The following is a 27,550-nucleotide window of genomic DNA, read 5'->3' as shown; positions in this document are numbered from 1 at the left end:
CTTTTCCAGTCAGTATTGCAAAACTGCATTTCACTTCTGCAGAGGCTGACGAATGGGTGACTCCTCAGAAGACAGTGCTACAGGAAGTAAGTTTGGAGATAGATCTTTGATAAGAATTTCACGTTTCAAAATACTGTCTCTTGCACCATGCAAAGGAAACAGCTGTAATTCTTAATTAAAAATGTTACAAATTAAAAAAATATTAAGGAGTATTAAAGAGTCAGAAAGTGAGATAGACTGGTGGAACCCAGGTCTGACCACCCTGAGACAGCAGCAGCCAGCAGAAATAATTCAAGATCAAGGGGATCGATCTATCCATTTCCCATCAAGGAGAAGGTAGCAGCTGTAAAGAATGCAGCAAGGGAGGGTAGTCCATGCTGGGGATAGCAAGCACCACCCTTTTTTCCCCACCTCATTTCCCAAGGTCCCTCTGCACAAGAGCAAGAGGTTTTGCACGTGGAAAGCCAGCCAAAAGCTGAAGAGAATAAAGGTCCAGTTGCACTAAAGGTGCCACCACCATCAGAAAAGAAATAAGAAAGCCTGTGGGTAAGAACTGCAGACCAAGGCAACAAAGGGAATCTTGTGATTGATGTCTATCTAGTACAGGCGGCCTGATTAAATGAAGCCTATGGACAAAGCCTGCTCACAGGCTCTTGTTCTGCTGGAAAAACAGCACAAGCTGCAGGTGATTCAGGAGACTCCTGGACCCAGGGAACCCAAGCTCCCCCACAACACTTCAATTTTACCCTCAGACACATGCCCCCCTCACCCCTTGAGACCCCCCAGCTCTATGGTCTCTCCAGCACCTGGCCAGGATTCCCCTGGTCCTCAGTAGCAAGGTGCCCCTTTAAACACACTCCTGACTCTGGGCCTCCTCTCCACTTGCTGAGCCATCCAGTTTTACCTTTATTAGTGCTCACACATTCACTCACACACCTGCACTCCAGAACTGCACCACAGGCACATGGGCCCTCTGACATGTCTGACCCCCATACACAAATGTATGCACATATCCCAGAGAAAAGCTAAAAAAACATTTACTATCACCAGAGTCTTATTCCTCTCCAATTCACCTCAATCCACCCCTTTTCCCTGATTTTTATTAACTTCCTAAACAGAACTTTCCACACATCTCCTTCACTTTCTTTAAAAGCTCTTGGTTGAACCTGCAGGGATTGCTCTTCTTTTGCCTGAATTGTACTTTCTTTGATCCTGCAGGCTGTCGTAGGCCACTTTGCTGCCCCAAGCCATGAGCAGATCAGGTCCCATAACCACCCACATCCAGTATTTTTACACTGTGTCACTGTACTGGGACATTGGAATGGGCTGCCCAGGAAGACAGGGGAGTCACCATCCCTGGTGGTGTTTTAAAACAGAACGTAATATTACTTAGTGCCATAGTTTAGCTGATAACATGATGTCAGGTCTATAGGTTGGGCTGGATGCTCTCCAAGTTTGTCTTTTCCAACCTAATTAATTCTTTGAGTCTTCCCACCACTCCCTGAATGAATACCCCAAGAGAGATTCCTGTGCCTGCAGGGTAGAGCATGAGGACAGCCATGGGGCATCTGGGCAGGGCATCTTCTGGCCCTGTTCATCCTCAGCCCTAAATCAAAAAAATAGGGGGCTCTGCAGACCACCATAACTTAACTTGTTGATGTGCTAAAAGAACCAGACGGGTTTATACCCTGAAACCTGGAGCAGTGAATGGCACGGGCAACAGGCTCTGCCCTCATGCAGGGCCCCAGGGAGCAGCTCGGCAATCCCGCATTCCCCAGGGGCCCAAAAAAACTGCACGAACCGGAGCTGGCTGCCCTCAGCGTGGCCTCGGCCAGCACGGAGTGTGGGAGCGCCACGGAGCCGAGAGGGGCGCGGAGAGAGCCCGGGCATTTTCCTAACTCCAGAGCCCCGCCCGGCAGCCTATCTCCGGCGGGCTGCTGGAGGAACGGGCCCGCCGTCGGACTAGCTGCTCCCAGAGCGGGCCAGCTGGCTGCTGCGGGAACCCAGACAGGGCTGCTGCGGGAGCGGGCCGAGTCCCAGCTGGGTGGGTGCTGCGGGAACGCCAGGGCTGCTGCGGGAGTAGGCCGACTGGCTAGCGGGCTTGCTGGCTGCTAGGGGAGCGGACGGCGTGGCCGCACACTGCGGGAGTGGGGCAGCCAGCTCGGTGGCTGTTTGGCTGCCCATTTGGCTGGCTCGCTGGCTGGAGGACCACTGCATAGCTGCTGAAGGAGCAGGCGGCACCGCCCCGCGCTCCCGTTTCCCGGGCGCGCCCCCGCGCCCAGCGCGCAGCCGCACTGCTCCAAAACAGTTTCTTGCTCACGTCGGAGAAGCCGCTTCCGTTTCCAACGCCACATTCCGGCCACACCTGCCGGTACCCGAGCCCCGCTCGCTCCGCCGCCCGCCCGGCCCGCCCGAGGAGGACGCCGCGCTCAGCCGCCCCAGCAAGCCATGTCTGAGGAGGGTAAGGCTCCCGGCCCGGCGGCTCGCCCCGCCGAGGGGGTTGGGAAGGACGCGGCGCCGCCGCGGCGCGGGGAACGCTCCCTCATCGTTCGCAACAGCCCCAACGCCCGCTGCCGAGCCGGCCGCGCCACGCCCACCGCGCCCGTGGCTATTCGCCCGTTCCCGCGCGGCCGGCGCTGCCATTGGCTGCCGCTCCTGCCCGTCGCGGTCGCGTCAGCGCCGGCGGGGGCTCGCGGCGCGGGGGCGCGGCTCATGGCGGGCGAGGCTGCGCCTGTTCGCCTCCCAGGGTGTGCGGGCCCGGCGCGGCCCAGGGCTCTCCCCTGGGCTCTCCCCGGGAATGCGTGCTCCGGGGACAGGACTCGCGGGGAAGCTCTGCTCAGAATAGTGTGGCACAGCCACAGCTTGGTTGCCTTAGTTGCAGTGTTGATGGTGGGGGAAGCTTTTGCTGCCTGTAGTCCTCAAATGGCAGCTGAGCCTAGTGCCAAAAGCTTGGGGAGATTTTTCCGTGGAACAGCGAGGTCTCGGCTTTGACAGGTCCCCCCAGCGCTGTAGTTACTCGGATACAAAATCTGAGTAAGGGAGAGATGAATGTTGCTCCTAAAGGGAGAGGCCTGACCTAATGAGTTGTCTAACAGAAGGCACAATGCATAGTGCAACTTACGGGTTTAGACTTCAGACACCTTGATTTTGGACCTAAACAACTCTATTTCTGCCAGTGACGTGCTTCACCTTGCCCTTCAGAGAAGTGATGTTTATACAGACTCAGTTTATGCCCATTTAGGTTGCTGCTGTCACAGACTTATCTTCTAAAGAAGTTTCAGTTGTGTCTTGCTCAGATGCCAGATTTTCTTGTATGACTTCATTGTTGAAGGAACTTTTCTCATTAGGAAATAGCCAGTTGGCTGTGCAGTTCTGCAAGTGTCAACATGAGCGAAAGGAGTAGGACTGAGATGGCAGGAGGGTGGGAGCAGAGCAATTGTGATTATTGTGATGTAATCTTTATTAAGTAAACGTGCACAGTGATGTGTTTGGTGGTGCTTCTCCTTTGTCCTCAGTTCTTCAGTTTCCTGATTGGCTTTCTTTGTAACTCAGTAATCCTAGCAAATACTAAGCCTATGCTAGTCCCTGGCAATAGAAAAGATATGACATTAATAATATTGTTCAATCAAAAGGTGCAGTATGAGGTTCAGTCTTAATAAACACCAAATGTCTTTATGTGAGAGTGTTTTTATCTTGATTTTGAGTGGCTTTATCATCTCAGTCATCTAAGTATGACAGGTAAAGGTACAGGAAATCTGGCTTTATTATTTAGCTTCTCTCCATAGTAATTGGTTTGTATGAGCTGAATATTAGTTTCTGTTGTCTTCTTAGTTTGTTGTAAATTCTGACAGCAGCACTCTAAATTAATTGTTTCAGTGTTCAGAGGCTGCTGTTAAGTCTTTTATCTCTGATAGAGTATTCTGGTGTCTCTGGTCCCTGACAATGTATCTAGAGGAAGGACAAAATAATCAGAAGTATGCTAAATTCAAGGATGTGACTTAAGGTGAGTGCTACCATTTTTTTCTGAGTGCAGTATTTAAAAAATCTTTGTAAAATCTGGTTTGACTTACACAGAGTTTCCATGGCTGGCTGTTTAACGTGGGTGAGTTGAGATAATGTTTGCAGAAATACAGAGGTGTCTTACTGAACTCTTAGAAAATTAAGGAAACCCACCAGATCCCTATATTTCTATGAAAAGCTTTTAGTGATTTTGCAAGCTCTCCAGGAACTCTGTAGTAGAGGTTGAGATAGGATTTAGTACTAGTTGGTGCTTTCAGCTATTTCTTTCATCAACCCCCCTTTACCATTCAGTGCTTGATGATCACTTACATTTGTGTTTCTGCAACTAGTGAGAGCATTCCTCAGGTGTAATTCAGTACAAGTCCCTTGATTCAGTACAAGTCCTTCCTTATTCCATTGGCTTATGTGATGTGTTTTATTACTAACATACTTGGGGAAAGAAAGAAATAGTCTGTCATCTTGTCTTCAGGCTTCAGCTGATGCATCAGATCTGGTTCTATTTCTGTGCTTCTAGCTCTCATTATCATAAATCTGCGTAAAACTCTCAGTTACGTCTGCAGTGAAATTGAGTTTATAGGCAGATGATTTCTTAGAGTTGTGATGGGATGAGACTCACCCTGAAAGGCACTGGTGTCCCTGGGCTCTCCCTTGTGTATGTTCACTTTTTTGTGTGTGTTAGCACAAGTGTTGTGCCATAAATAGCACAGGATCTAATTATGACCCAAGTTAAGGCTGGCTGTCTCTCCTTTTGTGGCTCAGTTTCAACCCAGCTAAGTTCTTTATTTATTTGGGTGGGATTGGTTTGCTTGACTTGTTTTGCTCTGCAATTCATAGTTGCTGGAGAGGCTTTTTGAGCTTTATTGTTTTTCCTTTTGATTCTGCCTTTGAAAGATTTCGAGTTTGTTGGTTGGTTGGTTTTAGTGTTTCTTGACGTTGAGTACCAACACATTTCCAAGTCCCAAATAATTTTAAATATATCTTTCTGTTGGTTACTGGAAATAAATTCTTTGTGATGCTTGGCTTCACAGAGCTGCATAAAAAGCTGTAATTTAATGTAGTATAGGGTTAGGCACAGAGTTGAACAATTTTGGGTGCAAATAATTCAAGTGTAAGTGCCTTTGACATGCTTCAACTTGATGATTTTGTGTAGAAGGGAAGATGATCTCCTGATGAAAGAATACTAAATGATGAACTTAAACATCTTAATAGAAGTTAAAAAGATCATCTCCAATCTTGGTTTCTAATATGGCCATTTCACTGGACTGCTCTGTCTATAAATGTCTTTCTGTACAATACACATTTTTTATGAACTTTGATCTTTCAGCCTATCCTACAACTCCACTAAAAATTCTAAGATATAGCCTATATCATAACTCAGAGTATGAATTGAGTCTGAAAAGGAATTTGTTTGGTTATGTTTTCTAATTTTAGATGACTCTTACTTCAGTTTTCAAACAGAAATTCAGAGTTTTCCTAAACTGATAACTTGATCCAATGATTGGATAAATCAGCCAATTTAGTAAGTATTACTAATGTGCAATCCATTTCACAGTAAAAGCCATGTCCGAAATATGTAAACCTGAAATATTTCCTTAATCACACTTTTAAAATTTATAATTTCCTTTCAAGACATACTGGAAACATCTAAATATCTATGTCATGAAATTTTCTGTCAGTGGAGTGAGTTAATGTATATATATATTACTAACTTGGCACAAGAAATGCAGTTGCTTCTTCATCCAAGTCAGAAGTAAAAAAGCACTTGATGGCTGGTGGGGTTTTTTTGGGGGGTTTTTCCTCCAGGAGTACAAATTAATCCATAGAATTTGGCAGTTTGTGGTTCCTACCTGAGAGTCAGAATTGTATTTCATACTGTTTGGTACTATGTATGTTTGGTAATACTCTCTATTCCTGGGCACCTTAAGGAAGCATCAGAAATATATAGAATTGCTTAGAGGACTAAGTTGCAGTCTTTCAGATTGTGGCTAAATAGCTAGATTTTTTTTCTTGTCACAAGTTTTTGAAGGTATGAATAATATTCTATACTCTAATATTCTATAAGTAAACTTTGTTTAATTCCCAACAGTCTTATAAACAAAATAATTTTTATCACTTATCTATTCCTCTTGCTGATGAGTGTAGTCAAATCTATAGCAGAGACATTTAAGTTTGTCCACTGACTTCAGAGGCCAGGCAACTAGAATGCATTGGGAAAGGAGGAAATGGTTGGTGTAAAACAGGTGAGTCTGCATTCTTGGGGCTGCTTTTCTCGTTGTTGCAGTGTGACCAGTCATACTAAGAGGCCTTCCTGGAAATGGGTGGTGTATTCTAATCTTCAAGTTTCTTGACTGCTCATGTAAAAATGCTGTTCTGAAGACAGAATAATTCCCTTTCTATGTGTGAAAGCTGCCACGTTCAGCAATGGGTGATGGAAATTAAAAAGCCAGGGGATGAGGAGGATCCTGGCCATCACTGAAAGGTTAAAATTACAGATTGCTGCCTGTTGCTGCATTGCTTCCATGTCATTGTAGAAATCTGTTGTAATTTTGGTTTTGGTTTTGTTGGGTTTTTTTTCTTATTGAGGTGGTTTTGCTTTCTGTAGTTTTCTGTTTGGCTTATGTTTGCTCTCCAGCTGTGAGTTGCTGTAGCTGCAGGCTTTGGGAACACTTTCTGCTCAGAGTCCACTGCACTGTTGAAGTTCTGATTTTGAAACTTATTTAAGGGAGGGTGGTAGAGGGTTTGGAAGAGTTGAGCCTTGCTTTCAGTATCAGCCACTTCTGATCATACTGGCCTTCCTGTAGTACAGATGGAGCTGCTTTGACCTTGCCATGTCTTTGCTGGTTGCACAGAATTTTCCCTCTTCCATACTCATCACTCTTTCAGTGTAGATTTGAGTGATGTAGTTGCTGATCAGGTAGGGTCGTTTCGCTAGTGTTATTTGAGTGAGGCATGAGATCTGTGGCAAAGATTATGAATATACAGGTAAATTCTGGGCTTTTTAGGGTTGCATAAATAACATACAGTTTGCATTGCTTTGTCTAGTTAGGGATAGAAAGAGGATTGTAGGACAGCAGAGACCCAGCTGTAAGTAGGGCATTTGTCAGACCATGCACTAATCTGGCATCCTGGCTGGGGAAATTGGCAGAGAGGATTGTCATCCCTCCTGCTTAGATGCAGATGCACTTTTACTGACTCTTTGTTAATTCTTTCCCAAAGTAGGTAGAATACTAAATGATTGTCAACAAAAAAATTTGTGCCTGTGAGGTAGTTAAATAATTCATCACATGCTAATAAGTCATGTTAGCCTGCAGTGAACTTCAGTCAGTGAATATCACTGAAGTGTTTTGCTAAAAGCTGTACCTAAATTAAGTTCATGAGTAAGCCTGTTGTTTACTTCCATACAGCTGATGAAAACTGGCAAAGAACTGTTCTCCCATTGGCAGCCTAAACAGCACATCCTAGAGTGTGTCCTCAGCTAAACTCCTTTGTACAGGTCAGCTCTGCCCCAGGTAGCTTTCTGGCTTTGTTTACACTTGTAAACAAAGCTCTTGACTGTGTAGCAGTTGATGGGTGTTTCTGAACAGACCATCAGCTTCTTAATCTGATTGGCAGACAAATCCAAACCCTGCTGCATTATGTCTTTTGAATTAGATGTGATTATTGGCCAGAGGGGAAGCTGAATGACCTGTGGAATTCAACTTTATTCTTACCTTTTGGTCTCTTTAAGAAATTGGGAGAGAGCAGGATTTGGAATGAATTGATTATGTAAGAGTAGAGACCCAGATTGCTGTTCCACTGATACAGTTCTGATTCATCCCTGGAGCTCAGTCCATCCTGTGCACTGAACAGGGCAGAGACAATGTGGAAAATACAGCCTGTGTCATGCACGTGTGCTGGCTGAATTTCAGTTTTATTTCCTAACTTTATAAGGTTCCTTCCATTAATTTGTTTCAGCAAAAATAAATTCTACTCCCTCCCTGACCCTGACAAAAATACTGGATTTAACAGTAATAACTATAATACAGTTATTCTGAAACCATTTTTCTCTTTGTCTCTGAGGTAGGGTGTTTAATTGGAAAAAATCTGCTACTGGAGATTTGCCATTCAGTGTTTCTAAACAGTATTGCATTGGGAGCCAATGTTTGGATTGATCTGAATACCAAGTATTCAGTTAGGATTTGTAGACTGATTTGTTCAAGTGTATTAAGCAAGTCTTATTTATGACAGTAAAATTTCAAGATCAGATTGATACATTTTTTTCATATGTTTGAATATATAAACAGTGGAGTTTGTATAAGTGCTTGTTACTGGCTTATAACTGTTCCTGTTGAAGCTGGACACTTTAGGGAGAACTGGGTACTGAACAGTTTCAGAAATCCCACCAACTAAACAATAGTAAGCTGCTTCCATTCTAGTGTGTGTTAAAACCTGTGTGTGTGTTCAAAAGGGACTTTGTATTTAGATGGTGAAGTGAAGCCAAATTTATAATATCCTGTGATACAATTGAGATGATGCTAGGTGTGATACAGGCTTAGCGCCTGATATGCAGAATGGCCTGCAGTCTTACCTGTTTCTCTTGCTGCTATTAGATTATTTGTGTGTGAAGACTGAGGAGGAGGATGAAGCACTGATTGTGGACCATGGAGACAGCAGGCTGTCCACACAAAGCTGCATGCCAGTGCAGCAGAACTCTGAAGCAAACAGTGCTGTTCACCACATGAGTCAACTTGCCTATGGTAATTACTGTTCATTTTTATTGTGGTCTGATAGTTAATGGCTAGTTTTAATGCCATATGTCCTGTGCTTTTGGATTCAGTGCTTTCTATATTACCCCCGACTTTAAAACACGTTTTATTAGAAAGCTACTTTATAGAAATTGCTTGGCAGTGCCTTTAATGAGAAGTGCCTTTTAGTTATTACTTTCAAGGTCCTTATAAATGGTGAGCCTGCTAAAATATTACATTGTAAGAAGACAACTTTTTACTTACTTGTAAGGGTAAGTATACCTAGGAATAAATTAGGAAGCAATTTGGAAAATAAATGTCATGAAATAACCTAGCTTAAGAAATTAGGTTTTTAGATAATCTATCCAGTGTAACTTAGTACTGGAGATGCTGATGTGTAATGATAGCAAGATGGTTGTTTAGGATGATAAATTATTAGCAGTAAGTAGCCATTGTGATTGTCTTTAATTCACTGTATTTATTTCAACATGCAAGATCAAAGTCTCTCAAGAAATCTTACCCAGTGCTTTATTGGCTCAGACAAAAATTCTTCACAGCTGTTATGAGCATTTATTGAGTTCTGTAGCAGTATTACCAAGTTAGTGAGGAAAATTACTGTAACTAAGTGAAAGCACTTCCTACTTTGGGGGATATTTTTTTTAATTCAGCCAGTTAACTCTATAGAGAATCCCATCAGTATTTCTCTTCACAGACACGAGTTACATGTGTTTCCTAATGTTGTTGGGTGCTTCTGAGAACCTTTAGACTTTTTGCTCTTCTAATTGACAGTAGAGTATTCTGTAGTTGTATGTTTACATCTAAAAACAAATTTGGGAGTGGAGGATGGTTTGGATAATTTACTTGGGGTTTTGTCTCTGTTATTGAAAATAAACAAACAACCCCACCAAAATTAAAACTTCTGCCCAAGAAGCTGTCATAGACAGTTGCTAACCTTGGTTTTAGGACATGAGTAATTATTTTATTATTATTAAATTAATCGTGATGAGAGCAGTTGTTTCTTAAAAGGTAAAATATGGTTTTATTGCCTTTGGGTGTATTAGATATTGTCTAGTTAAAATCAAGTATAGTGAGATAGAAGAGTGAAACACACCACTGGTTTATCTCAAATGTGACTATTGAACTTTGAACTGAAATTCTGTCTGATTGGTTTTATTCAACCACTATCTTAGACCAGTGTCTTGTAGAGCAGTGCCTTTCCTTCAGATCTCATTCTGTCTGTCCAAATGAGTTTCTTCTACTTTTGTCTTGTATCTTCTTGCCTATGATAAGAAGCTGTCAGAGGAAGCTCAACATCATGCAGAGAGAGATCTAGGTCTTCATTTCTCCCTGCCTGTTGCAGAGCACCTTTTATTTTAATTTTTTCTTAGCCATTTATGCTCACAAAGTCAGTATTACTTTTACTGGCACTTTTTAAAATATCATTATTTTTGAAAAAAACAATACTAAATTGAATTTATAATTTCTGATCTAAATTAATTCAAGGAATAACTGTTTGGTACTATGCTGGTAAACAAATTTCAAATAATCAAGCAGTCTGAACGTTTAAAAAAAAGGGTGACTGTACCTATTTTTACTGCAGTAAAACGTTTAATGCAGTGGGAAACTTTTTGATGAGCTTTGCTTTCTCTTGAACAGGAAGTGAAGGCTTGCCAGTGCTTGCTGATCAAACAGCCTCACAAATGAGCCATTCTGCAATGATGCAGAGAGGAAATGGTCACAGCCCTGAGAAAATGGATTTTGTGTTTTTGCATAATAAAAGAAAGCGACTTTCTCCTGCTGTAGTGGAGCACAATGTGGTATGTTTCACCAAGCAATAGCCCTTCCTTTTGAGACCAGTTTCAGTTGGAATATATTTTTTCTTTCACTGCTGTGTGGTGATTTGATGACATCCTGCTGAAGATGGGTAGGATATCTATGCATGGATGCTTCTAGCAAGTCTTCAGCCTCCTACTCTGCAGTTGTCCATACATCCAGAGTTGCCCCATCCCAGATGCAGAATCCAGCACTGTCCTTGTTAAACTTCATACAGTTGGTGATTGCCCAGCCACTGATTTGTTCAGATCTCTCTGTGGGGCTCTACACCTTCAGGGGAGTCAACGGCCCCTCCCAGCTTAGTGTCGTCAAAAAATTCTATGTCCACATCATTTATGTCCACATAATTTATGAGTGTGTCCACACTCATAAATGTGTCCTGTGTCCACATCATTTTTGAAGATGTTGAGGAGCACAAGGCCCAGGATGGAGCCCTGCAGAGCCCCACTAGTGACAGGTGCCCAGTCTGATGTCACCCCATTCCCTGTAACGCTTTGTGTCTGGCTCTTGAGCCAATTGCTCACTCAAGCTGTGATGTGTTTAAACAACTGTGTGCTGGACATTCTGTCCAGAGGATCCTGTGAGAGGCAGTATCAAAAGCTTTATTGAAATCCAAACAGATTGCATCAACTGACTTCCCTTGACCAGCTAGGTGGGTCATCTTGTCATAAAAGGAATTTAACTTTGACAAGGAGGACTTCACCCTTCTGAAGCCGTGCTGGCTCTGACTGATGACTCGGTTGTCCTTCAGGTGTTTTTCAGTAACTCTCAGAATAATCTCCAAACTTTTACCAGTCACTGAATTCTGCCTGTTGTAAACAAAACAGAAGTATAACCTACCCCCCTCCCTTCCTTTTCTAGAACAAAACCTGATTAGTTAAAAAAAAAAATAAAAGAAAGCACGACCACCAGATGCTGTAAATCTGTGGCGTGTGGTGGATGGGATTGGCGTCCATCCAGTAAAAGGAAAATGCCAGGATTGTCCAGGTGGTGGCACCATTCTTGCTGCTTTCTTTCTGCTTAAAAGCAGTTTGCAAACTGAGGAAATTGCCTCTTCTAGAAATTTTTTACAGCTTCTGCTTTCAGTTATACCCACTGAAGTCTCATAATTTGGACTCAGAGGTATAACTGAAAGCAGAAGCTGTAAAAAGAGGTCTTTTCCAATCTAAGTGATTCCATGATTCTGTAATTGCATAAGTTTGGCTCTCTAGTACATTTAGTTAGATGAGAAAGTTCTGCCTTAGAGTAAACAAAAATGCACATTATTTTTCATTTATATACACGTATATACACGTGTGTGTATGTATATATATATATATATACATGTATATATATATATATATACACGTGTATATATAGATGTATATATACACAGGTATATATATAGATATATATATATATGTGTGTGTGTGTGTATATATATACACACACATATATGTCCTCTTCTTGTACCATGGTAAAATTACTTGAAGAAGGCAGAGGTCTGAGAGTCTGCTGTGGCAGATCCAGGGTCAAGCTGGTAAGGAAGCTTTGACTGTGAAAGTAGAGTATGTAGGGAGTCAGGTAGGGCACCTGAGCCACCCACTGCAAAGGGGCTTCAGTGCCAGCAGTTACAGTCCCTGGGTGACCACTAGAGTGTCTCCTGCATGGTCAGACAGGAAAGTTTCCTTAACACACCAGTACATAAACGACTCTGGTAGGTCTTGTTTTTTGGGGCCCTCATATAGCCAAAGGAGGGAATTATAGCTACAACCAAAAGTGTCCACGTTGGATTCCTGGGAGAATTCTTTAACTTTTCAAAATATTAAATGTTAATTATGTTATTTCCCAGATGAGAACCAGGGAAGAAGAATATGAAGATAGTGACAGTGTCATTTATGAGTATGAACCAGACTATGAATGTGTAAGTGAATTTTCTTTTGTTTGACTGACTTTGAAAAGCTGCTTTGGGGGATGCATGTTTTGGGGTAGGCTGAAGTACCATGGGAGATTTGAAGTTGGGATTTACTTGCTTAATATGATATCTTAAGTCCGTGTATATATCAGTACCTAACACTGTTTTTTTTCTCTTTTTTTTTTTTCTTTTTTATATTTAATTATTATTTTAATGAAAAAGGAAAGCATTTTATCTGAAGCTTCTTATACTGGATATCAGCAGAATCCTCTTATGGAGGTCCTCAGTTATTGCCAGGTATTTATTTTTCCCTTTATATCTGAAATGGTGTTCAAACAATTTTAGCTAAACTTCGGGAAGAGTTGTTTTATAAACTTGACAACCAGTGATGTGATCCTTTCCAGTTATATGCTTGTTAATTGCCCACATCACTGCAATATTTTCAAAGTAAAACTAAGCTCTTTCATATTCTCTGAACTTTTCATAAGAATAATTTTTAAATATTAAGCTTTAATACAAAATGTCAAGTTTAGTTATTGGGAGGAATTTCACAGTCATGGGAAAGATATGGCTCTGATACACACCCAGCTATTGAATGTATATTGCTTGCCAAAAATCCTGCTAGTGTTGGTTTTGTAAGTTCTTTCCTTTTGATTTCTGAAGCAGTAACTGGCAAAATTGAAAATAACTGCACTAAAAATTAAAAGCATCCCATCTTTATTCAGGTGAGCACTTGTGTGACTGGAGTCATTCAGGCCATGCTTAATGGAAGTCAGTTTGTAAGTGATTTGTAGCCAAGTGTTAATGTCTTGTAAGTCTCCTTAAGATTCAGCAGTGCTGTGGAAGGAAGTTGGCTAAGTTTTGGGGAGGGAGTTCAGCTTTTAATTGAACTTTCTTGGTTTCTTCAGGTTTAGGTTGAGTTCTTGTGAAACAGTGCTATTTTCAGTTTTATATTTGTTGACAGGCCATGTATGATGCCATTCAGAAGCTGGATAAAAAATTTGACCTGCTTCATCGTAAGGTCTCAGAAATGCAGCATACTCGTATAAAGCCATTCTTGCTCAAACCTGTGAGTATTAAAGACCTAAGATGTTTCTTTTTGCTTTAATTCTCTCATTTCCTCTGATGCTTATTTTAAAAACCCCAGTCATTTCACTAAGGTTGAAATAAGGAGCAAAATAGTAGACTTGGAATCGATTTCAATTCAATTACTTGAGATTTCTGATTATGTGCCAGCTTCAATTTCCTGTGTTACTGACTGGTGGCCACAAATTGGCAGTGACTCCCATCAAATTCAGGATGCTGTGATAGATGCTGTAAAATTCTATTTGTATTGGCATGAACAGAAGTGAATTGTGTAGGTGCATCTTAAACTTCAGTATATTGCTGTTGCACCTTTGCAACATGTGGTGTGTTGTCTCACTGGTTTCTGCAGTTAGAAGAGAGTTTAAGCATCAGGTTGGTTCAATTGGCTTATTGAACTTTAGATGTGAACAGTATGTTGTCATATCCATTACAGTATAGAATTTATTTTTAATGGAGACTCCTCTTTAAACATTTTTAATAATGTTTGATATTGAGTACACAGTATTCATTTTGTTCCTAAATGGTCAATCTAGTGTTAACTAAGGAGACACAATTTTAGTACTTGTAACAATGATCTTTAAAAGGAAAGCATAACAGATGGGTTTTGAAAAAGGTTATAAAATCCATAATAACTTTTTTTGTCATCAACACTACAAAGCATTTAATGTGACAGAGATGATTGTGCTGTCAGGAGATGTCAAGACAGCAGTAAGGCCATTTGCTTTAAGGGTGGGTGGAGCTGGATTTCTCACACCTGCCAGCTATCAGTAGGAAACTAGGTTTTATTTAGTATGTATTTTTATTATCAACTCCAAGCTTGTGCTGGCTACTCATCCAAAACCATGAGGTTCAGGGAATAAACTGATCTTGTCAAATGCAAATGAAATATAATGAGATTTCTTTAAAGAAACACACAAAACCACCAAAATTAAACAAAATAAGAAAAACAAATCCACATGTATCATCTTCATTTGGTGGCTCCTGCTCAGTGACTTGTGTTTTGAACTAGAATGCATGCTGTATGATTTCTAATAAAAATACTTGAAGTGATGGAAAACATAGCCCATCTCTCAGTTTGTCCATCTCAGTCTCTTTGGAATCTTCATTGTAGATGAGATCTGAATATTTAATGTTTTCAGCTAACAAGTAAAGAAAGAAGAGAAGGCATTTGGGTTTTTTTCTTGTTTGAAAGGAGCTAGCAGGGCAGTGGACACATTCCTTGAAAATTCATCAGTCAATGACTGAAAAATTTTAAATTTTATTTTGCCTATTTACTTTTTAATAGAGGTCTAGAAAGTAGTTCCCCCCTCCCCCCAGGTGAAAAAAAAATTGAGAAACATTGAGGCTGACCAGATAAACTGTTAGTGTTGCAGATACAAATGAGAATAGAAGATAGTAGCGAGAAGGCTAAAACATTGTAGCTCTGAGTTGATGACAGAGACTACTTCAAGGAAGAGTATGCTGCTAATAGCATCATAACAAAAATCTAGTTTTCCTGATTTGCTAAAAAACCCCCCCAAAATTATCAGCTATGTCTAATTTAACCTTTTCATTGTTTTTTGAATCATGTTTGCAGAAACCAGTTGGATTTACATACAGAAGTTCCAGTCATTTGCCTTCAGGAAAAATCAGAGTACCCAAACACATGGAAAGAGATTTAAGTCTTCATCGTTCTTCATCAGGCCAGGGAAGGCATAGCCCAGTTGTAAGGGTTGCTTTACCAAATGGCCACGTCCCAGTCAATTCCAAGGTAAAACATGCCCCGCAGAGTTTTCAGCTTGAATCTCAGCAGCCTGTTGGAAGGCAGAGCCCACCACTCCCCACTATAGTTTCTACACATTCATTACATTCATCATACACAGCAACTAATGGGATGCCTGACCTTTCACCACAATCAAATCTTGCTCCCAGTGTTGTGGAAAGTACTGTCAACATTGCATCTTCACCCGTGGCATCACCATCGATGCCAGCACCATCTGAGCCCAGTCAGGAAAATAATGCTGTGGAGTTGAGCTACAGAAATGCATCTGAGGATGTGAATGTTAGTGAAGAACTGCCATCTTCTTCAGTCCTCATCAATCCTAGCTTTGGTGAGTGCCTTTGTGATAAGTATGCAGAAACAAAGGCTAAGAAAATGTCTGGTTTACAGTAGGTGCTTTGGGTTCTTTTAACTCTAGGCTCTCTTTTTCTCTCTTAATGTAACCTTTTTTTATTCTGTGTATAATTCACAAGTAATATGAGCATGCTGCCCATGTGTTGGAGGAGGCAAATAGAATTGCCACTAAAGCTTGCCTGATATGTGTGAAGGAAATACCTGTTTTCTTCTTGTGTGGGATTTTATCCTTTCTATCCTTCCTTATTCTATCCTTTCTATACATCCTTTTTATACTCAAATCCTCCAGTGTTTGGTTTCTTTCAAAATACCTAATTCCAAAGAAAAACAAGAATTCTGTAGATCATTGCATTATAATACACATATCCAATAGCACCATGTATTAAAAACTAATGCCTTTCTTTCTAAAGTGTAAATGCCCTGATTTATATGCAAGGCTGAGCTATGATTTCTTTGCTTTTGGTCTAAAAAATACATTTGTACAGCTGAAGAGTTGCATGAATATTAGGTGAAATATTCAGCTATCTATCTAAAAATTTGTAAACAGTTCGTGTTTTAGCAGTTCTGTGTATGGATGTGCCACTCTTTATAAGTCAGCATCTTGAAAACATACCTGGTAACTGCACATATGTAAAATAGGCCACTGTGAACATTGTGGACAGTTGGGTGTCTGATGTATTTTCTTGGGTGTTTTGATATCAGTTATGCTGGTGGTTAAAGTGAATCAAAAAGTTACTTCTGTTATCATTCCAATTTAAAGCTGCTTTTGTAAGAGCAAGGATAAGTAGTAATACATAGTAAAATTAACTGTAGTAGAGAACATACACTGAGAGTCAAGAGAAAGAGTTTGAAAAAATGTTCTGTTTTTAACAACTCGTTTGGGATTTTAAATTATTTTTTCTTTGAATGTTTTTGTTTTACAAAAGAATTTGTTGGTGACCCAGCAAGAAATGTGAAAGTTCTTGGAAACCATTTGGTGAAGGCGCGGCAAAAGACTAAACCCAAGTACGCAGCGCGCCACTTGGTTCGTGTCTTGTTCCCCAAGAAAACTTTACTGTGCAGCGTTATGGGAGCGAGTGCACGGGGGCGCAGGACACTGGATCCAAACAAAATTGCTGCAATAAGAGGTTTGGTACCTTTCAAAATGCACAGATTTACTTCTTTCATACTTAACAAAGTTTTGAACTTCAAAGGAGTCCTTTTCTGTGTGTTTCTGGCTAATTGCTGTCTGACAGCTGGTGAGCAGATAAATGCTGCAGTGGATGTGCTCCACTCTGCAGCGTCCTTTTGTTTTGAAAGTCCTGCTTTGTAATTCTCAATGTTCATTTTTCCTCAATTTAAATGAAACTATTCAAATTTCTTCTTGTTTTATGTACATTGTGTTCATCAGTCATGCTTGCTCTCTCTAGATTTTTAATTGCAGTTCATTTTGTGTTTGTGTGTGCCATGGATTTTGTCAGTGGTTTTTTGTTTGGTTGATTTGGGTTGGTTCATGGCCGTGGTATACTTGGGACAAACATTAACTGGTGGTTTTGAAACACTCCTTATATTGAGTGAGAAGTGGTGAAGATGGAGGGGGATTTTTTTAATAAATGTCAAGCCATTTACACAGCATGGCATGTATGTGTTAAAGGGTTAAAATTGAGTGTGAGATTATATAAGCCATGTGAAATAGTTGCAGCAACAGCTTTACCCTGCATCTGTTCTTTTGCAGGGGATGGTGGTGGTGTTGGTTTGGGGGGTTTTCTAAAAGTTAGTATGATAAATCATATATTTCCCCTAATTCTACCAGGAAATATTAAATATAATAGAAGCGTTATTCACAACATCTCAAAATGTATCACAGAACATCTTAAATTCATAATGCTGGTTATTTTCAAAACATGAGTTTATTATCTTTATTTATCGATGGAAGTCTGAAGCTTGTAAATGGAGAACAGTAAACATATGAAGCATTAGTTAGCTTTCTCTCTCTTTGTAAATTAGGATACTTCTAGATACTGGGCTTTGTAGTGATGCTTCAAACATTTTCTGTATTTTATATGCAGAGTTTCTTGCAACTAACTTTCCAACCTATGATTTGAGTGAGCGTGGAAAAGACTGGAAAACCTGTATCACAAATGTCAATTCTATGATCCGCTCCTTACGCTCCGAAACCAAAGCAAAGGTGATGAGTTATTAAGTACTAAGTTTGCACTTTTTTCTCAGATTAATTATTTGACCTGCTCATGGTACAAGTGCTGTATTGGAAATTCCTTGGGTTCTGTATCTGTGTTGCTCAGCACAGGCATGCTGACTGCAGCACTGGTTCCATGTGGGGAACACTGGAATATACTGCTTTCTGCTTTGCCTCTTCCTGCTTCTATGTCCAGAGTTCAGTTAAGAAGTGTAGATACATAGGATACTATAAGGAAAGCACTGCAAATGTTGCCCAGAAGTAGTGTCAAATTTGATTGAGAGTTTAAACAAATAGCTCTTAGTGCTTGTTTTCGCAGGCTTTTTTTTTAGATATGTTCAGCTATGCATTTCAGTTTTATATTGACTGAAACATTACTCCCAAAACACCTCCAACTACACTTACTTCTAATATGCTCTGTGCACATCTTTGTAGAATTATTAACTGTTTTATTGGTAGTTTTCATGATAGAAATTCAGGAGTAACTATATTGCAAAGATCTGAAATCTGATTTATACTAAATGTGAAGTAAACTGGAACACCAATTAGAAAACTGGTAGGCTTCTCTCAGTGTGTGTACTAACCTTATTAAATGTTTCAGCAGAAAACTGAGGGGAAAGAAAAAGTGTCTGATGCTCCTGATACATCTCATTGTGTAGATTTAAATGATAATGAAGATAGTGGAAACAATTCGCAAAATTCTCAGAAAATGACTGGCTCCACAATTGACATGTTGCAGAATTCAGAATTGGATAAGTTTCCAGAAGCTCTCCACACATCTTCAGTCAGAAAACAACAGTCTTTGGAACCTATGGGTAAACAAAGAAATTTTTTGTGTTCTGGCATTGCTTGTTACATTTTAAATAGTCAATGAGAGGCAAACAATGGTTCTGTAGGTATGATTGCATAGTAAAGGGATTTTCTGAACTATGTGAGTCTTCTTTTTCTCTTAAGGCAGTTGTTTGGTGTACACATAGTAAGTCTTTTTGGGAATGAGCAAGGGCATTATATCTGGCTAACAGAATATATGTTTGCATCTACCAGAATCCCATAATGCATATCTGCTGTGACATTGGGAAGTTCAGCTTCAGTTACTCTGTTCAGTTGTCCTGGCTTTTTTCTTTTATTTGGCTAATAAATATATAATACTTTAAAAAGTAAGCTAGCTCAGAATATCTATGGAATGGAATTGCAATTTCAGAAGAAAAAGCACACCTTCCTGCAAAACTGACTGTTTAGGACAATAAAAATCTTAAAGCAGCCTTTATATTTTCACTTTTTTAATGTAAGTGTTCAATACACAAATGCATTGAGGAAAAAATTCGTGTACAGCATGTGATGCTTAGAGACCCTCAAGGAAAATGGGCTGAGATTAGTTGCTGTTGGAAGTAATTTATTCAATTAGGGTCACTTTAGGGTTGTTTCAGATCTGTTCCTGCGCCCCAGATTTGTTAGTCAGATCCCACAGACCTCTGTATGTACTAAAAATTTTGCATTTTTTCTTATTAATGTTTGCAGTGAAGTGAGGTAGAAACAGTTGAAAAATATTCACTCAGTTTCTGCTTGTAGAATCTAAACACCACTGAAATAGCAGAACTTTTATTTACTTACTTACTTGGAAAAGCATCATCTTTTCACCTGAGATGAAACAAGTTAGAAAGCAATAATTAATAATGCAGCTTGCCTTGCTGAAGACATATCAGAAGTACTGTTTGTGGTTGTAAACCAGGTGTTCTGGCTGCTTGGCCACATGTCTGCAACATGTTTCATGTTAGCAGTAGCTGTAGTGTTACGGCTTTGCTTTGGTCTTTCCAAGCAAGTAGGGTGGTTTCCAGGTGAGCTTTTTGTGCCAGTTTTGATTTAATACAGCCACTTTGAGGCATGGTCAGTGTTGGATGAGTAACATATCTCTCCTCCCTCCATGACATCTTCTCTAGAACCTCTTGGGAGCCCATGGCGCAATGTTCAGTTGCCTTTCTCGGTCATTTACGTCGCCAAGGGGAAGACGCGGCCAGAGCTGTCAGCTCGCTTCCTGATCCGTCACATGTTCCCTGAAGAGGTGCTGGTGAAAAGCAACGTCTATGGTAGTCTTGATCGTGGCATGAGCCCACTGGATTCCAATAAAATTAATGCTCTCAGAGGTAAGTAAGAAAATCTCTTATGTTAAATCATAATGTAGGGAAACTGGTAAGAGTATTAATTTTGTATTCTATGAACAAAGCATAGAACTTCAGAAATTATTCTGTGAAAATATTCTTACAGGCATTTCTGCAAGCAGTGAAACAAATTGAGAGGAAGTAGATAAAGTTATATTTTAGTAGCTCAAGAAATTCTCCAGATGATGAACCTGGTTTGTATGGGAAAACTCAATTGTCTCAACATTGGCTTGAAAGAGCAATGCAGTGGGAGATGGGAGCAGTGCCTGAGGATTCTGGAGGACATCAGAGATAATTTCTTGATATTGGGACTGTGTAGATGAAGCAGAGGACAGAGATGTCATGTACAGCAGGTTATGGCTTTCTTCACAAAAAGGGTTCTTCTATGATAATTGGTGGTGGCATTGCCTGTAGAGATTATGAAATCATGGGCCCTAAGGTCCTGAGTAGAGTAAGAAGGGTCTGACTACAGGCTCTGTAGCTTGGGAGAGCATACTTTGACATGTTTGGGAAAGTCACAGATGGGAGCTTGTGAGAGACAGCTGTGAATAGGAGAGAAGCTCAGGAAAGTTGACAGATCTTTAAGAGCAGCCTTCTGCAAGCACACAGGAGTCCATCTCGACACTTAGGAGATCTGAGTTGGGCTAAGCTGGGAATTCATAACTGAGCCTTGCAGAAAAAAAGCCATATTTAGAGATTGGAAACAAGGAGAGCTTATGAAGTGGAATTTAGCAGCTGTTGTGTTTTAACCTATCAGGTAGCTAAACACAGCTGCTTGCTCACCTTCTTCCTCCCTGTCCTGTTCCCCTGCCCACCCACTGGGATGGGGGAGAGAACTGGGGAAGGAGGACTGCATCTAAGGGAACAGTGTTCATGCTCAATGAAATGGAGCTGTGACTCACACCCTCTGGGGTGGTGACTGGGCATAGCTTGAGGGACAGACAGAGCATGCCAGAAACCATTTCCAGTATGGCAAGCACTAGCCTGGGAAACTTTGCCACTTAAACATCTCCACTTTATATATATATATATACATATATATACACATATATATATATATATATATATATATACACACATATATAGACATGTAGACATATTTTATTTCTTGACATTTTGAGCTTAAGAAGCATTCAAAAGATGTAGTAAGTGTGTCTTAGGACTGCAGAACACCATGTGGGCCAGAGAGCAGATGAGAGACAAATCCTGTGTGTTGTGGTTGCAGCCAGACCTTGTCACTTGATTCTGGAGCCATAGGACAGTCCCTGCCCCTGTTTCCTTTAACACAGCCTGACTGGATGGCAGCACCAGCTCCATGAATGTTACCCTGCAGAGCAGGAAGGGGCCCTGCATAGCCTTACAATAATCCCCAGAATTGGTCAATTTTGGTCAAAGAAAAGACGTAACTTTAAAAACTGTTTAGTGGACCATGTACAAAGGCTCTGTAGACCTTGAAGAATTCCAGTTCTCTGCTGTTTCTCTGAGGTCAAATATTCTTGAATTTACTGCTGGGGATGGAAGTAAGGAGAGCCTGTCTGCTGCTTCAGCCACCAGCTATCCTTTGTCAGCATAGTTTAAAACGGGAGCATCTTAAGGCACACTTACTCTCCCTTTCACCACTCCTTCTGGAGCAGAGTGAACTGCAAGAGAACAAATTTTTATCTCAGTTACTTTCTTCCTTCAGACCAAAGCTTTTCTGGAAAAATGGGTTTCCAGATTTGTAACTTCAAGTTAAAATTTTAACTGTAAGCAATGATACTATATGAGATTTTTATTTGCTGGTATGTGTTAGAGAAAGCTGACACAATATCTACTAGCTATACCTTTCTTTCTACTATGAAGGTAAATCTAGATGTTAATCAGAGAAGGAGAAGCAATATTGCTTTGATTTGAAATTACAGATGAGAATTGCTTTTTGGTGTTTATTTAAGACTTACCAGGTTGTTAAGAGAAAACATGTAATTCAACTCAGCAGGACAATCACTCCTCAATAACTTTAAAAACCAATTTTAATTTTGGTTTTAAATTACCAATTTTACTCATGGAAGGGAAGAAAGGTACTACAGTCCTACCTTTTTTGTCATTCCTACCAAACTCAAGTGTTTGTTTACTGATCTTACTTGCATTATGGTAAGGAATGAGCTCTCACAATTTTTCTGTCACTGTTGTTCCTGTACATCTGTGTTATGCTGAACTGGTGTGACTAATTTTAGTGAATATAGTTGCCAGAGATCCTCTGAAGGAGAGCTTGGTCCTGCCTAATTCTGGTCATTCTGAAATGGAGCCCAAGATTTGTCTTTGCTAGCTGACCACATTAGAAGCTGAAGTTACTCAGCACTTCAAAGGATCAAAACCACACACATGGTCACGTTTTCTTTTCATATTTTGTTTTTGTGTTTAGATCTTTTTTTACTCATTTTCAAATATAACAGAAAGGGGAAAGCAATATCTGCCCTGCTTTGCTTTTCGAGGCTTGTAATATGTCTAACTGTCCTGGTTTGGTATCATGCACTTGTTTTAGCTTAATTACATCCAGAAAGAGTACATAGCTTACCTAAATAATTGCTAACTCACTATTACATACTTGTTTATTTTTAGACTTTCTTCAAGAGAATTTTCCATCCTTTGATCTCAATGAAAGTGGATTTGATTGGAAGGCGTGCGTGGCTGCCATAAACAGCACAATCCGCAGTCTCAGACACGAGCTCAAAAAGGCCACGACTGGAACGCGCCAGAGAGCCCCGAGTGCAGAGTCCCCCAGAGGATCCCACAGCCGTAAAGCCAGCGGAAAGCATCTCTCGGATTGAAGCTCTCTAGCAGCTGCCTCAAATCTTAATTTAGCAGGTTTTTATTAACTCTGTGTAGAAGCCTGTAATATCAAGCTGTCCTATTCAACTGAGTTGTCAGCAGCACTAAATAGCATCACTTTGTGAGACCAAAATCAGCAGAAGGCTTGGGAGCCCTAATTCTTTGCATAAGTAGTGTTTGTGCTCCTCAGAAATTATTTTCAGTGTTCCCTGTAGCATTTGCAATGTGGTCTCTCCTAAAAGCATCTTCTTCTCATGATTCATTGAATCTGAAAGATTAATCTGATTAGAAAAGATGCACTGTGCATCAGTTCAGCAGAAGCAGATGGAAAAGAGGAGAGGAAAGAGTGGTCCTCCTTGGAGGGTGAATCACTGCCAGCTAAATTATCTTATTATGTATGTGGAATGAAATTTGCTTTGACAATTGGATATCTTCAGTGAAAATATCAGAAAGGAGAAAATAGTTTTAATTGCATTTAGGTAACTTGTCGTATCTGGACTTGATGATCTTCTTATCCAACCTTGATGATTGTATGATTTCTCACATTTTTGCCTCCTATATCAGTGTTTTTTGCAGGGTAAGAGGCAGACAGCAATGTAAGTACATCTGGTAATGTATGGGGGAATGATGCCTTAAGTTTTAGCTTTCATATTTTTGAGATTCTGTACTGCATGAGTACATAACTCTGAACTTGATATAAAGTGTCAGCAGGTTCTCTTCACAGTTTAGTTAGACAAAACAATCCTTTTCCAGCCTGAGAACCAAGGACACCATTGCAGCTTCAGGCCCAAAAGGTTTAAACAGCAGTGAATTGAGGAGAGCAGTCTGGGAGGATGAAATTTCATAACCTGAAGCTGTAATTGGACAATTAACTCCAGTATGTAAATGGACCAAAACTTATAAAAGTGTGAAAACTCCTGACCCATCATCCATCTTGGGTGTAGCCTTGGCCAGGCTCTTGTACTGCCCAAGGTGCATCCTTTGAAGGCCTTTTAATAAATACCTTCTTTGTTCCTTTGATACTGTCTAGCCTCTGTTCCAGGTAGCCTCTCAAGACATCAGTTATACTGCTCTGCACTGATTTAGCTCTACTAAAAGGACAAAAAAACCCACAATCCAATGCTTGGTTCTAGTTTTTCTTAATGAAATTTAAGGAAAATACTTCTTCAGGGTCCTGAACTTCACTATCCCATGGTTACTGTGGCTAAGGCTTCAAAATTTTAGCAAATCCCTTGTTGTAGGTGTATGAGGCCCAGAAAAGCACCTGTCAATAATAAATGTTCATGCCCTCGCCTTTCCTTTGTGTCTACTCAAGACTAAGATTTATTAGTGCATTAAGGTATATATTTTTAAAAAATAGCAAACTAACTAATTTTAACAAGCTAATTTTCAAAATCACTTAGAGGTTGAACTTTTAAAAATAAAGAATTAATTACCATATATATTCAATTTCACATCTTGCTCAGTTTAATTTGTAAGTTAGAATTCAACAGCAGTAACTGTACAGAAGTTAATGGGTTTTTTTGTTGGGTAGTTTCTTTGTTATTTGGAGGGTTTTTGTTTGTTTGTTTGTTTTCAACAAAGGAAGCAATCATCAAATCATAAAATATGCTGAGTTGTAAGTGACATATCAGGATCATCAAGTCCAACTCCTGACAGTGCATAGGATCATCCCCAAAAATGACACCACGTGCCTGAGAGCATTGTTCTTGAACTCTGTCAGGCTTGGTGATGTGACCACTTCCCTGGGAACCTTTGCTAGTGCCCACCTACCCACTGAGTGAAGAACCTATTTATAGTAGAGGAAATGTATTGTACTTGAATATCTGTAGAGAGGCTTTGCCCCAGAGGTCCCGGTTGCCCTTGATGGGCTGCAGCTGTGATGTCCTTAATTGGGCTGCAGCTGTGACCAATGAAGACAACTGGGATAAAAGGGGGCGGGTCAGCCAGTCAGGGAGAGTCTTGGAGGAGCTCTGAACTGAGAGAGAACAGCATGCAGAAGAAGGAGTCTGTGCTGTGAAGATCTGCAGCCATGAGAATACACTGAGGAGGTATGGACTGTAGAAATCTGATAACAACAGTATGGGACTCTAGAAATAGAACAACACCACCTTTTCCTGATATCCCACCCAAACCTCTCCTGCTACACCTTCAGGCCATTCCCTCGGGTCCTGTCACTGCTCATAAGAGGGAAGAGATCAGTACCTGCCCCTCCTCTTCCCCTTGGGAGGATGTTGAAGACCACAATGAGGTCTTCCCTCAGTCTCCTCCAGTCTGGCAAAAACCAAGTGACCTCAGCTGCTCCTCATACAGTTTCTCCTCCAGACCCTTCAACCATCCTCATGGCCCTCCCCTGGACACTCTCGAATAGCTGAATGTGTTTCTTATGTTGTGGTGCCTAAAACTGTCCCCAGCACTTGAGGTGAGGCTGCCCCAGAGCAGAGCAGGACAATTCCCTCCCTCTCCCAGCTGGCAGGCTGTACTTGATGCCCCCCAAGACCCAGCTGACCCTCCTTGCTGACAGGGCATTCCTGACTGATACTCAAGCTGCTATCAGCCAGGACGTCCAGGACCTTTTCCATAGTTGCTCTCCAGCTTCTCATTCCCCAGCTGATGCATGCAGCCAGGGCTGCCCTGTTCCAGGTGCAGAGCCCAGCCCTGGCCCTTGTTGCACTCCTTGCAGTTGGTGTAACCCTTTTTGTTCCATGTTTCCCAGCATGTCACACAGTCCTTGCAGTGTCTGCACTGGCTGACTCTGTGTGAGCTTGCCTTGTTGCTTGTGTTGGGTCTGAGTGCAGTCTCAGAGGTCCAATTTCTTCACAGAATAAAACTTCTTGGAAGGCTGGCATAAGGAGTGGATTTTACCTCTGAGAGTTGTGGAAACTGTGGCTTCCAAAATGACACTTGTACATAGCAGAATTAGATTTAACTAAATCTGTCCTCTCCAAGACAAAGGTTTCATAGTTTATTTGTTAGTAATAGAATAAAACAGTGAATTTACTCATTCTCACTTCAACTTCTGTTCATAACAGACAGTCTTTATTGTACAGGGTATAGGACCAGATTTCTAATTGCAACTTAGGATATGCAATGGCCTTATAAATATGAAATCAGTTGGTAATTTAAGTTCCTTCTGTCACCTCCTTGCAGAAGTCCTCTGTAGGATTCAAGAAACAGACTGAATTTCTGATTTTCTTTTGGTAGAAATGTTGTACTGCAAATTTGGTTGTTCTGGTGTACTATTAACAAACTCTTCTGTTACTTGCTATACAGTCCTTGTTGTAAATGCCAAGAACTTTGTTGTGTATTGATAATACTAGTTCCAAACCTCAGAAAAAGACAAAAATGCTTATATTTTTTCAGTAGTTTTATGAATTGTTTTCACTGCCCTTCACAGATTTTAATGGTGGAAGGATATATTTATTGAATGACGTGTTCTGAAATCTGTTGTGTGGTGCATACCTATAGCTTCCAACTTGAAAAGAAAATTGAAGTAGAATTGTTTCTGTTTCAAATGTATGAAATTTTGCTAACTTTTATAAAGTACAATTAAAGTATTTTGCTGTTAGGAATTAAGTATTTTACAAATAAAACTGCCATATAGCTCTTTGACTACATATGTGTGTTTTAAGTGTTTCTTGCATCATGAATCTACAGTTCAAGTACAGTTTCATCTAAAAAGATTCTTCTGATGTCCTTTGAAGAGCCAGGGCTGTAAGAGATTGAGGTGAGATGATTTTAAAATTTAGACTGCATTAACTGTAAAGCAAAGCAAACTGTTCTGGACTTGACTTGTCAATTACAGCTATGTGTGATTTATCCAAAACAGCTTTCCAGGAAAGGGTAGGAATTGAGTAAAACTCTTAAGACAGTCCTTTAAACTGATGAATTAGTAGATGAGGCCTTGTTTATGCAGTGGGATCAGTTTCTGTGTTAGTCTTTATTCAAGGCATAGACCAGGGCTGGCAGGAGGCACTGAGGATTCACTGCCAGGTGCTGCGGATCCCTGGAGGTGACCTAAGGAATGAAGAGGTGTTTGCTGCACTTGGTGTCAGGCAGCAGCCTGAGCAGCTGGGGCACAGCAGCACAGAGCACAGGGCTCTGCTGTGAGCTGCTCCCTGCCCAGCAGGGGCCACAGCCACAGGGCACAGCTGGCGAGTCAGACCCGGGCCAGCTGCACCGCGGGTGTGGGTGTCACACAGGAGCCAGCGCTGAGCAGGACTGGGGACATGGCTCTGGTGGGACACTCTGCTTCCCCTGCCCACTAAGGGGGTTCAGGGGAAGGGGCTGGCAGGGCCAGCCTGCAGCACAGCCCTGCAGAGGTGAGGGCCTGGGCCAGGCACAGGGGTGGCCAAGAGGGACAGGGACAGGCTGCCCTGCTGGGGGGGTCTTGGTGCACCCTGCAGGCTCTGATCAGAATTTCTGCCGTTTTCACAGAGTGGATGTAAACAACCCATCTTAGAGCTGTGCTCAGCTTTTATAGCCAGAACTCATTCCTTAGAACAATATAAATGCTTGCTATTTTCTTCAAGTGTTTTTTCTGACAGTCATAGGACTTTAGAATAGGCTGCAGAAAGAGCTAAATATTTGTGCAGGTTTGGTTTTTTTTTTTTTTTTTGTATTTTTGTATAGATAAGGCAATGTGATAATTTTGTAGTCTCTTGCATAATTGCCATTTTCTTTGTTTGGTGTATGGTATGATGATACCTTTGCCTTAGCAAGAACTCTAAATGTCACCTA

At 40.9% G+C, this 27,550-nt stretch overlaps 1 protein-coding gene across 4 annotated transcripts; it reads left to right on the top strand.

The window, feature by feature from the left end:
• Positions 1-2,279: 2,279 nt before the first annotated feature.
• On the top strand, positions 2,280-26,427 carry BEND2 (BEN domain containing 2). Of its 4 annotated transcripts, none has more exons than XM_071430464.1 (12): positions 2,280-2,461; positions 8,610-8,756; positions 10,401-10,561; positions 12,409-12,480; positions 12,694-12,768; positions 13,436-13,540; positions 15,134-15,647; positions 16,597-16,797; positions 17,719-17,837; positions 18,586-18,661; positions 19,784-19,987; positions 22,601-26,427. In XM_071430464.1, the coding sequence occupies exons 1-12, from the start codon at positions 2,449-2,451 to the stop codon at positions 22,807-22,809; spliced, it is 1,896 nt and encodes a 631-aa protein (XP_071286565.1). In that variant the 5' UTR covers positions 2,280-2,448; the 3' UTR covers positions 22,810-26,427. The 4 variants fall into 4 exon arrangements, with proteins under 4 accessions (XP_071286565.1, XP_071286563.1, XP_071286562.1 ...); XM_071430462.1 differs by having other exon boundaries at positions 18,451-18,661; XM_071430461.1 differs by having other exon boundaries at positions 18,448-18,661.
• The last annotated feature ends 1,123 nt before the right edge of the window (positions 26,428-27,550 follow it).

Source organism: Agelaius tricolor, unplaced genomic scaffold (assembly GCF_023055355.1).
Source record: "Agelaius tricolor isolate 1412-34295 unplaced genomic scaffold, bAgeTri1.0.p SCAF_7, whole genome shotgun sequence".
Taxonomy (NCBI): domain Eukaryota; kingdom Metazoa; phylum Chordata; class Aves; order Passeriformes; family Icteridae; genus Agelaius; species Agelaius tricolor.
This window is presented reverse-complemented; position numbering and strand designations above follow the sequence as displayed.

Coding starts and splice junctions, on each gene's coding strand:
- BEND2 (XM_071430461.1), top strand. Junction 8,757..10,400: donor CATGAGTCAACTTGCCTATG/GTAATTACTGTT, acceptor TCTCTTGAACAG/GAAGTGAAGGCTTGCCAGTG. Junction 18,662..19,783: donor ACAGTCTTTGGAACCTATGG/GTAAACAAAGAA, acceptor CATCTTCTCTAG/AACCTCTTGGGAGCCCATGG.